Genomic DNA, 13,338 nt, shown 5'->3' with positions numbered 1-13,338 from the left:
TGGAAGGTTGCTGCCTAACGAATGCTCTAGTGGGTTAGGATGGTTGGAGCAGGGCATTGAGTTAGGGGTGGGAGCAAGTGTGGGCTTGGGGAAGAGTCATTCAATGGATGAAGAGGGCCTGTGAACACCCTAGCACCAGGCCGAGAATTTAAGTCACTTGCCACTGGAGAGCGCCAAGAGTAGGTTCTTTCATCTCTGGTGCCCAATGAGTCTTCAGTCATTCATGGTCATACAATCTTACCACGAATATATTGCTCAAACTAAGTCATAGGTCGACACTCACTTTCTATCTTACTTGACCAATGAGAAATTTGGCCTGACCATCTCCTTTTATTTTACTTATTCACATCAACCAATTGCTATCATAAGCATTGTTATTCATTGCAAGTAAATACAGGCAGTCTATCTCCTTCTGTCTAAGCTCCATTATGAATAGCATGAAATTTCAAACGACTGTTGAACGACCTTCTTTGCCACACACCTGTAGTGAAATGAGAGCATTCCTTAGAACCTCTGACCCTCAGAGATATCCTTTTTTCTGGGATATTTTAAGCATCCTTTTGACCATAATCAACTTCTTGTCAGATAGGTCTCTTGTTCCAGACTGCCATTTCAAACTCCATAGACTTCCTGCCACTCACAATATTTATACCAGACATTGCCTGGTGAAGAGATGATATCCCAAGAATACTTTCAAATGCTGCCTTGTGAGAGTCGTTACTTATTTTCACACAGCTCAGGGCTGCTACGTTGCCATTTGCATGTGTGGGCAGCCAGTCCTTCAGTGTGTTCTCTATGTTCTAATTGGCTCACCACACAGATTCTTGGCTCTGTGCTTGGGAATTGTCACTGACTTTTAACCCACCTCACCTGAAGAGCAGCTTTTTGGTTTCCATTAGTATTTCAGGCACCGATCCTCATCTTAAAAATTATAACAGGATTTTAATCGGTGCTTTTGATTGTTTACTTTTAATCTGGCTTGGTGATATTTTAAATTTTGTTTTACTATATTTGAAAAGAGCAGAATTTTAAAGAAAGAAAAATAATTGGGGAGAGAAGATATTTATTTAGAGAGAAAACAGAGGCTTCCCTGGACTTAGGCTGATCACTTCAAGAGAACTGTGACTTGTGTAGAGGACCTTATAATTGTAAGTATCATAGTTTTGCTTGTTTGACAATGCTTTAAAAAGTCCTCAGTCCTAACGTTAGCAAACTTTCTCTCTCTTAAACAACTTGGAAAATAACTGGCTAGTTCCTAACATACACTGAAATGGAAAGTTTATAATTTTTTACTGTGACCGGAGGGTCTGGCTCTGAGCACGGAGCAGATACGTCCTTTGATTAATATAAGCCTAACTACACTTGCCATTTTAATATGGGAAGGATCTAAAGAACTTGTAAAGAAAGCATAAGGTGAAAAGTCCTTATCAATTGTATACGTCCCCATACTTCTGATCATTTTAAATGCCTGCCACTGAAAACCTTCAGTAAAGGAGTGAATCTTCCAGGCCCCACAGAAGCTGCCTTTCAGCTGGAAGAAGGGTGTGTCCTTAAGCTTTTACCCAGGAGCAATGATGATCTTGTCAAGTATTTTAGTGAGACCAGCCCAAGTTTTTAGGGTGGGGATCTAGACTGGTTATACGTACCTTCAGTCCTTCTCCCAGAGAAGGCAGAAACACCTCTAAGCCTGCATGTAAGAACATCTACTGAGAAATTATTTTAATCAGACACCAGCTGAGTGGGGGAAAGAAAAGGAACAGAGAAGAACAAACAAAACTCCCTTGGCCTTGGATGTAAAAGAACCCAGCAGCGATGGACTGGCACTTCTTCAGAACAGCTGCAGTGCTGTTCATTTGTTTGGTAAGTGGATTCTGTTAAAAACCCTTCATAATCATTCTTGTTGTAAACAAGTGTGAACTTTTTAGAAAATGTTTTTAGTGTTATTTCTAACCTAAACCCATTAAAAGTTTATGTTAATGACAAGGTGATTTTATGAACTAGATTTTTGAAGAGAGTTTCTCTCTTTAATTGAAGACTCCAGATCATATTATAGCATCAGTGTTAACTCATCAGATCACATCTCTGACATGGAAGTCATTGCTAAGTCACGCTGGTAAAATAGTGAATTCGGGAAAGCCATATCACTACTTAGGAGCATTTTGTTGTTCAAATCCTTTTTTAGCAGGTCGGCTTTTAAACTAATATCACAGGTCTGTCCTGATTTTTAACCTAAACAACTTTCCATTCTTTTGGTATCTTTGCTGAAAGATTCACTAAAATTTTTAAAACATAAAAATAGGATCCATATAAATTAAAATCATAGCAGTTTGTGACTGACCTCACTATCGAAATAATCTCATCGGTTCCATATATGGTTGGGAGCCATATCACTAATATCAAAAGTCCCACATTGCTAAACTCTGATTTTATTTAAAACAACATTTTTGTATTTCAAGAAAAATGGTGGTATGGGAAACTTATAAATAATATAGTAGGTGAAGGAATGGCTATAATTAAGGAGTAAGCATAATTATTAAGATACTGGCTCTTACTACTGGAAAATCAGTAACGACCGATATAAAAGTTGCATGTTTGATGGTCAGACAAATGTAATGAAATGCTTTATCACTGTCCCCCTTACACATCATTAGTTTTCTCTTTTTAGAGATAATACTAAATGCAATGCCAATGTGTGGCATCAATTTCACTTGTGTCAAAAATTTTAAAATCTTAGTCTCTCTCACAGCGAGCTTAATATAATCCAAAGAGGCCAGTGCCAGGTAAATTGCCCTCCAATTTGGCAGGATGTAGCGTGTGGTTTATATTTGTTTCTACTTGCTTAATTTTTGAACTGGATTGTTGAGTTTCTGTAAGAGCAAGTTAGATCTTTGATTCAAGGTATGCTGGTTAGTTTGAATTCAGTTTATTAATTAAGAGAGGTCATAAACAGTGGTTTTAGTTATAAATGAGCATCAATAAGCTGGTAGCTTTTGTTCCAGGCTGCCCTTCAAACATTAGCCCTATTCCATGGACTTTTTCATGGATCTTTGGGATCAGCTGATAGCATAACTTGGGATGTGGCAGGGATTAACGAGCGTTGTACAGTACGTCATTTGAATACAGGCGCATTTGTGTTCTGCAAAATAATCAATTATTTTCATTTTTAATTTCATATAAATTTGATCCGTTAAGGCCTATTATAGTTACAGTTGATTAAAGTTTATTCTGATGTTTATGTACTTTCACTCAATCTATAAAATACCTTATTTCTTTATTTTACAATTATTTCTAATTAATTACATCCTATAAAATTCCTTTAAGCAGCCACTTTCTAATTAATCATTCTTCAGTAAAATGTATTCTTTTATCAAAATCATGCATCCTCATCGAACTTTCTCTCTTTGTAGAGAGGTTCCTAGGCATTTATACTTTATTTTCTGAGTCTGGATAAGTTTTATTGTTTGTGGATTGTTTGTTGCCATATTTTACTCTGGAATCCATCACAAGTTTCTCATACGCCTTATGGAAATTATTTCTCAAAGAACTTATAAGTTTAATTTTCACATTGTTGTAACTTTTTTTGTAAAGCATTTTACTTTCTAAGGTTTGGAAAATCATAATTTATTTTTACTACTGATTTTACCAGATGATTTGAACAAATGTCCTTTAGAGTTATCCAATCCAGTTTTCCTTTAAAATACTTTTTTATTCTGAAAATTAACCACCACTATAGCAAGCTCTTCCACTTGCCTCTCTGCTAGCCTCACTATGCATATTTGCTTTAACAAAAGAAAAAGAAAAAATCTGTGTAAAGTCTTTATATTCTTCTCTGCTCAAAGTGAAAATCTACATTAGGGAGCCTATTTGGACAATTTTAAAGATTTTTAAGACATTTAAACAGGTAGCATCTTTATTAATGCAAATCCATTTGCGAGCTGGGCAACCATCTATTTACAAGTAAGTTATGTAGTCTGCTCAATATACCTGAAGATTCTAGACCTTGTTCAAATTAATGAGTTAAATTGGAGAGAATAGGGCTGAAGAATCTGCTCCGACAGCAACCAAGATTTCCCATAACTATTCCATTATTTAGACAAGTCTCTTGGACAGACAATAGCTTATGCCTGTTATGACACTGCAAGCCAAATAAATGTTATTGATCCTGCATTTCTTTTTCATTTTTTGGTTTCCATGAGATTAGTGTATGGGAGGGGAGGGGTTAGAGTGTATTCTAGGCCAGGGAATAATGTTACCTATGCACCAAATATAAGAAATCTCTGTGAATGGTTGTGACAATGGCATAAGGTATGGCATGGTCATGTAGGAAAGCAAAATACAACCAGTAGAATTTTTATACTCCTTCTGATTTTTAAAAATTATTTGCAACTTTGCCAGATCTAATTAGTCAACTCAAATAAATGCAAATCTCAAGGTGTCTTTTTCTATAAAGGCCAACTTCTGCAGCTGACACCCAAAGAACAGATAAACCTATCTTATCCATTACCAAGAATGATCCGATTTCGCCAGGTCTTCTCCTTTTTCCACGGTTAATATTTCCTTTCCAAAAATTCCCTCTGACCACCTGATTAACTCCTCGATTTGAACTTACTGAAATCCTTTAGGATATAAGCAGGAGTTTTTCAGAATACTTCTTAGCACTCTGGCTAAAATACATAGGAAATAATATAAACTTTATTATATAGTTCACTCATGTATTTGAACCAGACATCTTAAATTCCCATAATTGTATTTACTGCTGCCTAAAGCTAGAGAAGGACTAGAAAACTAGTACAGACCAAACAGAAGACAAGTAAAGGACAGAATTTTTTATTCTTTCTTGTGTACATATTATCATGATATAAATTATAGATGTTAGTATTTCCATAAAATATTTTATAGAAAATGGAGGCAGTATTTCTACTTACCCAGTAAAATTTATAAATTGTATTTAAGCAAAATCATTTCCATTTATATGGTATTCTTAAAAGCTTTATTATTTCACTGCAGCTTTAGAATCAGCATCTTCTTTTACCTCTATGAAAATACAGAGTTCAAATTTATCATCATTTAATTGGTTTGAGTTGCCATGGAGTAAAAACATTCTGCCATGCCTGATTTAGGTCACAGAAAAACCTAAAGCACTAGGAAATGCTGTGTAGATAAATCTAAAGGCCTGGCCCCTAAGGGACAAGATTCCCCTATTTAGCAAGGCTCAGGAATCAAGAAAAATCACTCTATTGTCTATACCCAGAGCATTTAATTTCTGTAACTCTTTCTCCACTACATATTCTTCAAGGACATTGTTGCTGAGTATCGCTGTGTCCTAACAGATATTGCCTAACCGAAGCAGGAAGCATGCTCAGCAATGCAGTTAGATTTGTTATGCTACCTTCAATGAGGGAACACGCTTACAGAGCGCTGGGTCTTGCCACGCTTGCTGTTATGCTTGGCATGCAAATTCCTTTGATGGACATAGGCAGGTTAAACTTTTTAAAATGCCATTGGCTGCTGATCCATGCTCTCAATTGGTCTATGAGAATAGAGCACAGCCTTACACACTTGTTTAATGAAAAACCACCTCTCCACAAATTAACGGCTGCGTGTTGCTCATAAATCTACTGGACTATAAGTTATGTGAGGGCAGGTTCTGTGTCTGATTCACTTTTGTAGCCTTCATAGTGCCTTGCACCAGTTCAGGATTGCTCAATAGATCTCTAATCACACAAAGTAGAGGCATCAGAGGGGAATTTTTGGATAGCTTATATTTCTTCTGCCCCCCCCCCCGCCCCCGCACACCACCCCCCGCCACACTCCTAGAAACCATCAAGGTACTAAACATGGAAATAATCATGTTGAATTTCCCTAACATTTATTTTTATGGTGTAGTATTACATTTACTTACATTTTATCTAAGGCTTACCATAATACTTTTAGGGCTTAAGCCCTTTAAAAGTCTTAATCCAGCATTGGATCCACATAATACACATTTGGTATGTATTGGTCAAATGAATAAATAAACCAAAGAACAAGTAAGAGAAACCACCCTATCAAGGTGTTGTCAACTCCAGACTGATAGCTTTTGTCCAAGTAATATAGAGGAAACACAAAAGAGGAAGTTTCTTAAAAGAAGCAAACTATTATATTTTAGCTTTGTCTCGAGTTCTTCCTTGTGATGCATACAACAGTTAAATACATTAGAATTTGACACAACAAAAACTGCCACGTGACTTGTGAGGAAGACTACCTCACAATTATTAAATGCAAGAGGTTTTCCTTATAAAAGTTACCACTTTTAAGACCGTTTTTATTATATGCAAAGAAATGTAAACCTCAATATCAAAAAACATCTAAAAGTGAGTATAATTAGAGAATCATTGAAATTAGCAGGCAATTTTGTGTCCTGTGGCTTTTTTTTTTTAACATGTGGATTGGTCCCTAAAATAGAGATGAAGGGAGGACTCACTGAGAATGCATTTTAATATCATGTGACACTTGTTCACACCCCATCTGTCTTTCAATTTTCCCTCTCTTTGACGTCTGTGACATTGCATTATATTTTCCTCATTTCTTTGGCCACTCCTTTTCTCTCTTTGTTTCCTGTTTGCTGTCGTTGCCTCTAGTTATATAAACATAGGAATTCCCCTAGTTTCAGTCTCAACCACAAGCTGTTTCTTTGCTGTATTTTCTACTTAGGGATTTCAAATTCTCCCATGATTTCAACTCCCCTACCTGAGCAGATGTCCCTCAACTCAGGCCTGAACTATTGTTCATCATGCTGACACACATTTCAAATTGCTGAGTATCTTTACCTGGGCGTTTCTCTGGCATCTCAAACTCAATGTGTTCTAACCTGCTAATTTCTGCTACTGCCTTGTTCCCAATCTCCCAGTTTAAAACAGCCATCACCTGAGATTCTCCCCTGTCTTGACTCTCACGTCTCATTTGTTCTCAAGCCCTGTCAATTTCAGCCACGCAGTATCCCTCCCTTGATCTTTCCTGGTCCGTTCCCACTGTCCCTGCTCTGGTACAGCGACTCCTCATCTCTGGCCCCATTCGATGCAGGAGACTCAACTGCTCGGTGACCTGTAATCGCTGCCTCTTCTCACCACTCCCACCAATTGTCGTCAGAGGACTCTTTTAAACCCACAATTTTATCATGACTTTCCCACGTTCGAAAAACTTCAACAATTTCCTACTGCTCACAGAGATTTGGTCTTAGAATTGGAAAGAGTCTGCTCCTGTCATTTTACAAAGGAGAGAAAGCTCGTTTAGGAAGTACAGTGAAAGTCTTCTGACTCTACCAAATGTTCTTTTTATTTTGCCTTTGAAAGTCCAACAGTAACTTTGTTTCAAAGTTTATTCTAGACACTGTGCAAAAGACAATCAGGTTATGTCAACACAACATAAATTTAAGCAGACTTGGCAGTTTTTTTAATTACTAATCCAGTGGAGAGGCTGACACTATGGTGAAAGCTACTTGGTCTTCTGCCTAAGTTGCCTCTCATGGGAAAAAGAATGACCCAGCATCATAAAGTTGGAAGGTGTCTTTGTCATCTGGCACAGTTCTCCAAAACAAACAGCAGGCACTGACACTTCAGTGTGGTGAGGGAAGCGCAAGACAAATAACAGATGCACACGCAGTTCTGTTGCTATGAGAAAATGGCTCCCAAACAGACAAATAAGGTGTCCTTACACCCTCACTCACACCCACAATCAAGAGTGAGAAAAAAGTGCTCACGAGTTCACAAGTAGCAAGAAGTACACATTGTATTAACATCATTTCAACTCTATGCCAAGAAGTACTCTACAACATTTCCATTACTTGTCCAAACCATTTGAGCCATTTACTTTTCTTTTTTTACCCTAGTATTACTATTATTGCTGTTGTTATTATTGTACATAAGCATTCCTAATCACAAGGATAATATGAGATTAGATTAAAATCAGAATGTTTTTGAATTCTCCAAGTTGTAATGTCAATTCTTTTCAGTATATTTTACTTAGTAATTTACTTGGAATAGGCTATCTTAGACTTTTTTGTAAAACCCACACCTCAAGCACAAATTTAGGATGAATTGTGTTAGATTGTATTTAGCCATAAATTAATATCCAAACCTCAATTTCCTCATCTGTAAAATGGAAACAGTTATAGTACTGGCCACACGTACTTATGAAATTGAATGCATGGATTTCTCTAAACACATTGTCTAGTACTTAGTTATCGTTCAGTGAATTGTAACAGTGATAATAATAACGACTAACATTACCTATATACCATGAGTATATAATTCCTATAATAAAATCATTATCTCTTCATATTACTCATATTAACCATAAATACACATTTTCCTGAATTATCAATTATGGCAATTTCTAAAAATATGAACTTAGAGACTAAAATTTTATTTTTATTTAATGGTGACATCAAAACTAACTATAAAAAGCAAATTGCTATATTTTGAGATTACTATTATAAGTATTTTTTAAAGAGAAAACTATAATTTTCTTTTATCAATGGTACTGATAAAGTCTAATTGTGATAATGGTTTTCATACTTTGCAACCCTGAAAAAGTTCCATTAGAAGTTGAAAATTAAAAACAACAACAAACAGTCACATAGAGACAGAGATTAGATTGGTGGTCACCAGAGGGGAGGTGAGCCGGAGGAGGGCAAGAGGGGTGATTAGGCACATTTGTGTGGTAATGGATTGTAATTACTCTTTGGGGGGTGAACATGATGTAATCTACGCAGGAATCGAAATATAATGATGTACACCTGAAATTTTTATGTTATAAACCAATGTTACCACAATAAAAAAAGAATTAAAACAAAAAGAAGTTGAGACCTACAATTAGGATACATACAACTATGCACTGGGGCTTCGGGTAGGAAAAAAAAGAGGAAGATTGGCAACAGATGTCAGCTCAGGGCCAACCTCCACACACACACACAGTTGAAAATCTCTTATTTAGGGAGAAATAAAAGCTAAGGATTTATACCATCTTTAATTGATTTTAAGTGTAATTTAAAACTTACTAAATGCAAACTAGCCTTCAAATCCACACCTCATTTTTTAGATAGATATTTTACAATGTCTTAAGTATATTGATATATTAAACAATATATGTCTGTGTTTTAGAAATACATTTGGTTTTTAGAGAAAAGTAATTGAAATTATACTGAGTTTTTCACTACAAATCGTGTGTAAAGATCAAGGCCAGAGCTGAAACCAGGCAGAGCTCTGCCTGACCAGTTCACGCGTTTGCCAGAGAAATTGTTTAATTCAGGAGAAAAGACTAATAGAAGTTGCTTACCCAGCAATTTGTCCCTTCACTCCCGCACTTTCTTTTCCTTTTTATGGAAGGATGCATTTATGGTATCTATTTTGTTTAGTGCTAACAGTAAAACATTAACTGTGAACTCATTTTTACATAAAGGAAACTATTTACTTTTTATTTTAGAACGTTTTATTCTCATCTTTCAAAGCAAGTAAAAAATATCATCAAGATTTTCAAGAATCTTAGAAAAATCTTCCATCTAGAATTGGAATGTGAAGGAGCAAATATTCTGAAGCTTTCTAGATACTTTCTCCTTCATATCCTTTCTTTACTCCAAAATATTTTTTTTTTATTTCCATCTGTGTCTAGTCTGATTCGGAAACTAAAGTCAAATGTTTTAGCATCATGAGTTATTGCCGAATATCACTGAATAGCATCAGAGTATCTCCAGCTCTTCAGTCACAAGATTTACTAGGAGAGTCTGAGTTCCCGACCTTCGTTCTCCCTGAGTTCTTGCTTCAAATGTCCTAGCTCATGTGATTACAAGTATCTGCAAAGACTAAGAATAAAAAAGAGGTTAAAAAATAAAAGTAATAAAAAAGAAGAAGAGCAAAATTGAAAGGTAAAAAGCAAATGGAAAGGAATCCTTAGCATCATTATTTTCAGATCTGAGGGATAAAGCAGATCCACCTGCTACTGGACTGATAAAATAATTCTAATACCTCACAAGACTATTGTTTGACTTTTTTAAAGCAATAGGATAACATGAATTGTAAATCATTCAATTAAAAATTAACTACTATGATTATCTTATTTTTATAGGTGGTGGTGGAAGTTAACAGTGAATTTCGAATACAGGTAATACATAGCAAATCTATTTTTTTCAAATTAAAAACAAGGAAAATGGTTTGGGAGTAACAACATATTTTCCAAAGAAAATTCATCCTTACAAGTAAATTTAATGTTATGCTAAAAGTAATAGATTATCAAAATTGCCAATTTTCTCAATTAAACAACATTTCTTTCTGACATTTCAATTACTCCCCTCTTTCAAAACCTCCAGTGGAATGTGAATTATGAATAAAAGTTAATAGATAGTATTACTTTATTCTACCCATTCAAGGTAAGAGATTATAATACTAAAAATGGCACCATCAAGTGGCATTCAATCAGAAGGCAAAAACGTGAATGGATCAAGTTCGCTGCAGCCTGTCGTGAAGGTGAAGACAACTCAAAGAGGAACCCAATTGCCAAAGTAAGTATCAACCCCAAAGCATAAAATCATAAATCAGAATGAACAAGGTTAAGGTTTCAAAAGAACCTGTCTTTTAAATACTTTATGAACATATCTCACTGAGAAGTTATGGTACAGAGCTATTGTCATTAAGATTATGAAAACTGAAGCCACTGAAAGGATACATTAAGAAACGTGGGCGCTCAGGTAAACAGTTAAACATTGACTGACCTCACTTGTGAAATTAATACACCTGATCATGTGTTACTGCAAACTCTAGGTGAAAAAACTATAGTGATTGAAAGAATGAATTTAGCACTCAGCACACGCAGAGGAAGTATTTCAATGTATGCTCTTTCTGCCTCACAATCTATTAGAATTGAATTCCTACTTTTGGCTTGTTTATAAACATTCACAATGTACCCTCTTTCATACACACTTTTTCCTTTCATTTTCCCTTATCTTCCTTTGTATACACACACACATACATACACACACTCAGAAACACATTGCCACACGCAGATTCACACCCATACAAATATATGTGTATTATGTATATATAGATATACACATAAACATGCATACAGACATACACAGAGATTCATCAGTAGTATTTGCTGACAGTCATTGAATATTTTATTTCAAAGAAAGAATCCTGGTTTCTATAACCATTTATTTGGGATGGTCTCCTTACTTTTCTGCTAATACGTCCCCCCCATTTTCAGAATTAAGAGCTTCTACACAGAGTTGGATAACGCTTGTCAGGTACATAAATCCACTTAAAACTTTCTTCTAAAACTTTCCGTTTTAAAAAATTTTTGAATCATAAGATCCTAGTTACATAACAACACTGGTAAACTCTTTAAGAGGGCAAGGAGTTTCTACTCTAGGCTCAGTGCTAGCATAGAGCCTGAAAATAATACGATCAAATTGTAAATGTTGAATGAATGAATGATTTAGACTTCGATCTATTAGAGTGATATTTTACTTTTTTCTTATTTGGTAGAAATAAAAATTGAATTTCTTTTATTCCATTGTCAGTTCCATTGAAAATTCCAGAGCTGTAATTATTCTACTTATCTAGGAAAATGATTCCCTATTTCTAGCATTTCGTAAAAGATAACAGGTGCTCATATTCAACAATTCTCAAGAAAGACAGCTGCCGTATATCAAACATAGCACTCTTTATTTGCTCCCTGTAATATTTTCACTTGTACTTTTTCTGCAGATTCACTCAGATTGTGCTGCAAACCAGCAAGTTACATACCGCATCTCTGGAGTAGGAATTGATCAACCACCTTATGGAATCTTCATTATTAACCAAAAAACTGGTGAAATTAATATAACATCCATAGTTGATCGAGAGGTCACCCCTTTTTTCATTGTAAGTGGGCTCCATGTCAATATATATGTTCAGGCCTAAATTATCTTTGGATAAGCTCAGAGTCTAAATATTAGGCATTTTTGATTGTCTCTTAAAATTCATGAGCATCCCTTGACTCAAGAGAAACAAAGAAAAGATTGAGAGAGAGAAGAGAGTTTTGCTTAAGTGCCTTAGCAAAAATGCTAATATCTGGTCTGTCCCAATGGCAAGCTAAAATATTTGTTTAGAAAGGCAAGAACCTAACTTTTACTTCTTTTTATTTAATTCGATTGAGAATGTTGGTTCCTTTTAACTCCAATGTCAAGTGATGATTCTGGAGCTACTAGGGTAACCTTTTCTGAGTGAACATACCTTATAATAAATTCACACTGCTCAGGCTTACCTGAGCTCAGAACGTACCTTAGAAATACTTTAATTCATTCTTACTGAATTTCCCTCCATTCTTTACTGTGGCTGTGACAAAACTTCAAATCCTCAACCTCATTTCCACTTGCAACAGATGACCTGGTGACCAACTTCATTAGAAAGTCTGAGGCCCCCCCATCACAAACTCCCACAATTAATTCTCTCTCTTCTGGTTCAAAAATGTTCTGCATTAAATCCCAAACAGGATCACTTTTCTGCTTTTTCCCACAGCTTCTCCCAAGACATTTCCATTGTCCCATAATTACCTGTTTCTTCAAAAACCTTATTCCATCAACTTTGTTTTTTCATCTCTCTCCTGCTTGTCCATTGGCTGCTTCTATTTCCATCTATCATCATGGCCAACCCTTATTAGTACTTAAAAAATAAAGAAAACCTTCCTTGATCTTGTCACCTCTTCTATTAAAACCCTATCAATCCATATCCCAAAACACCTTCAGATAGTAATCTATGCTTGCTGCTTTCACTCAGACTGCTTGTCTTTATTCCTCAAACTACTTTAATTCCAAGTCAATATTCCTGCCTAATCTCCTACAAATTCTAAATCAGCATGCCAGCATGTTAGCTTTTCTTGAAGCACAATGCATTTTTATATGAAATATACCACACAGGTAAAACAGTATACATTACACTCATGTATACTACAAATATGAATAATAATAATAATAATAAGACAACACCCACATAGCCCCACCTAGCTTATGAATGCTATATTTCTTTGAAGCTCCCATGTGACGCTCCTTTACCACATCCTCAAACTCCCAATAGGCCCTAGTCCTAATTTCAAACAATGCGTGTTCATCACTCTATTTCTTTTCTCACATGAATCCCTTTACTTGGAACACTCTGGCAATTCCCCTCCCCACCTGTCGAAATTCTCTTTCATCTGTCTCAATCATTATATCCTAATACGAAGTCATAGTATTTTGTTCTTCCTTTACATAACTTACCATGTTACCTTTTCTGAAAGAGCATTTTGAGTTTGTGTTTGCCTCCCCTTATTAATTATAAGTACTGC

At 35.6% G+C, this 13,338-nt stretch overlaps 2 protein-coding genes across 6 annotated transcripts in view; one reads left to right on the top strand and one right to left on the bottom strand.

Annotated features, from left to right (window-relative positions):
- Positions 1–13,338, bottom strand: part of DSC1 (desmocollin 1) — a 345,309-nt gene that overhangs the window by 181,472 nt on the left and 150,499 nt on the right. The gene's annotated exons all lie outside the window — the stretch shown is intronic.
- The window catches only part of DSG1 (desmoglein 1), a 37,477-nt gene continuing 24,987 nt past the window's right edge, over positions 849–13,338 (top strand). Inside the window, exons 1-5 of the mRNA XM_014845355.3 lie at positions 849–1,148; positions 1,728–1,860; positions 10,102–10,137; positions 10,403–10,534; positions 11,742–11,897. Of these exons, the coding sequence (XP_014700841.3) occupies positions 1,813–1,860; positions 10,102–10,137; positions 10,403–10,534; positions 11,742–11,897 (372 nt within the window). The 5' untranslated portion in view covers positions 849–1,148; positions 1,728–1,812. The remainder of the gene's footprint in view (positions 1,149–1,727; positions 1,861–10,101; positions 10,138–10,402; positions 10,535–11,741; positions 11,898–13,338) is intronic.

The sequence above is a fragment of the Equus asinus genome, chromosome 7, assembly GCF_041296235.1.
Source record: "Equus asinus isolate D_3611 breed Donkey chromosome 7, EquAss-T2T_v2, whole genome shotgun sequence".
In the NCBI taxonomy this organism is placed as follows: domain Eukaryota; kingdom Metazoa; phylum Chordata; class Mammalia; order Perissodactyla; family Equidae; genus Equus; species Equus asinus.
This window is presented reverse-complemented; position numbering and strand designations above follow the sequence as displayed.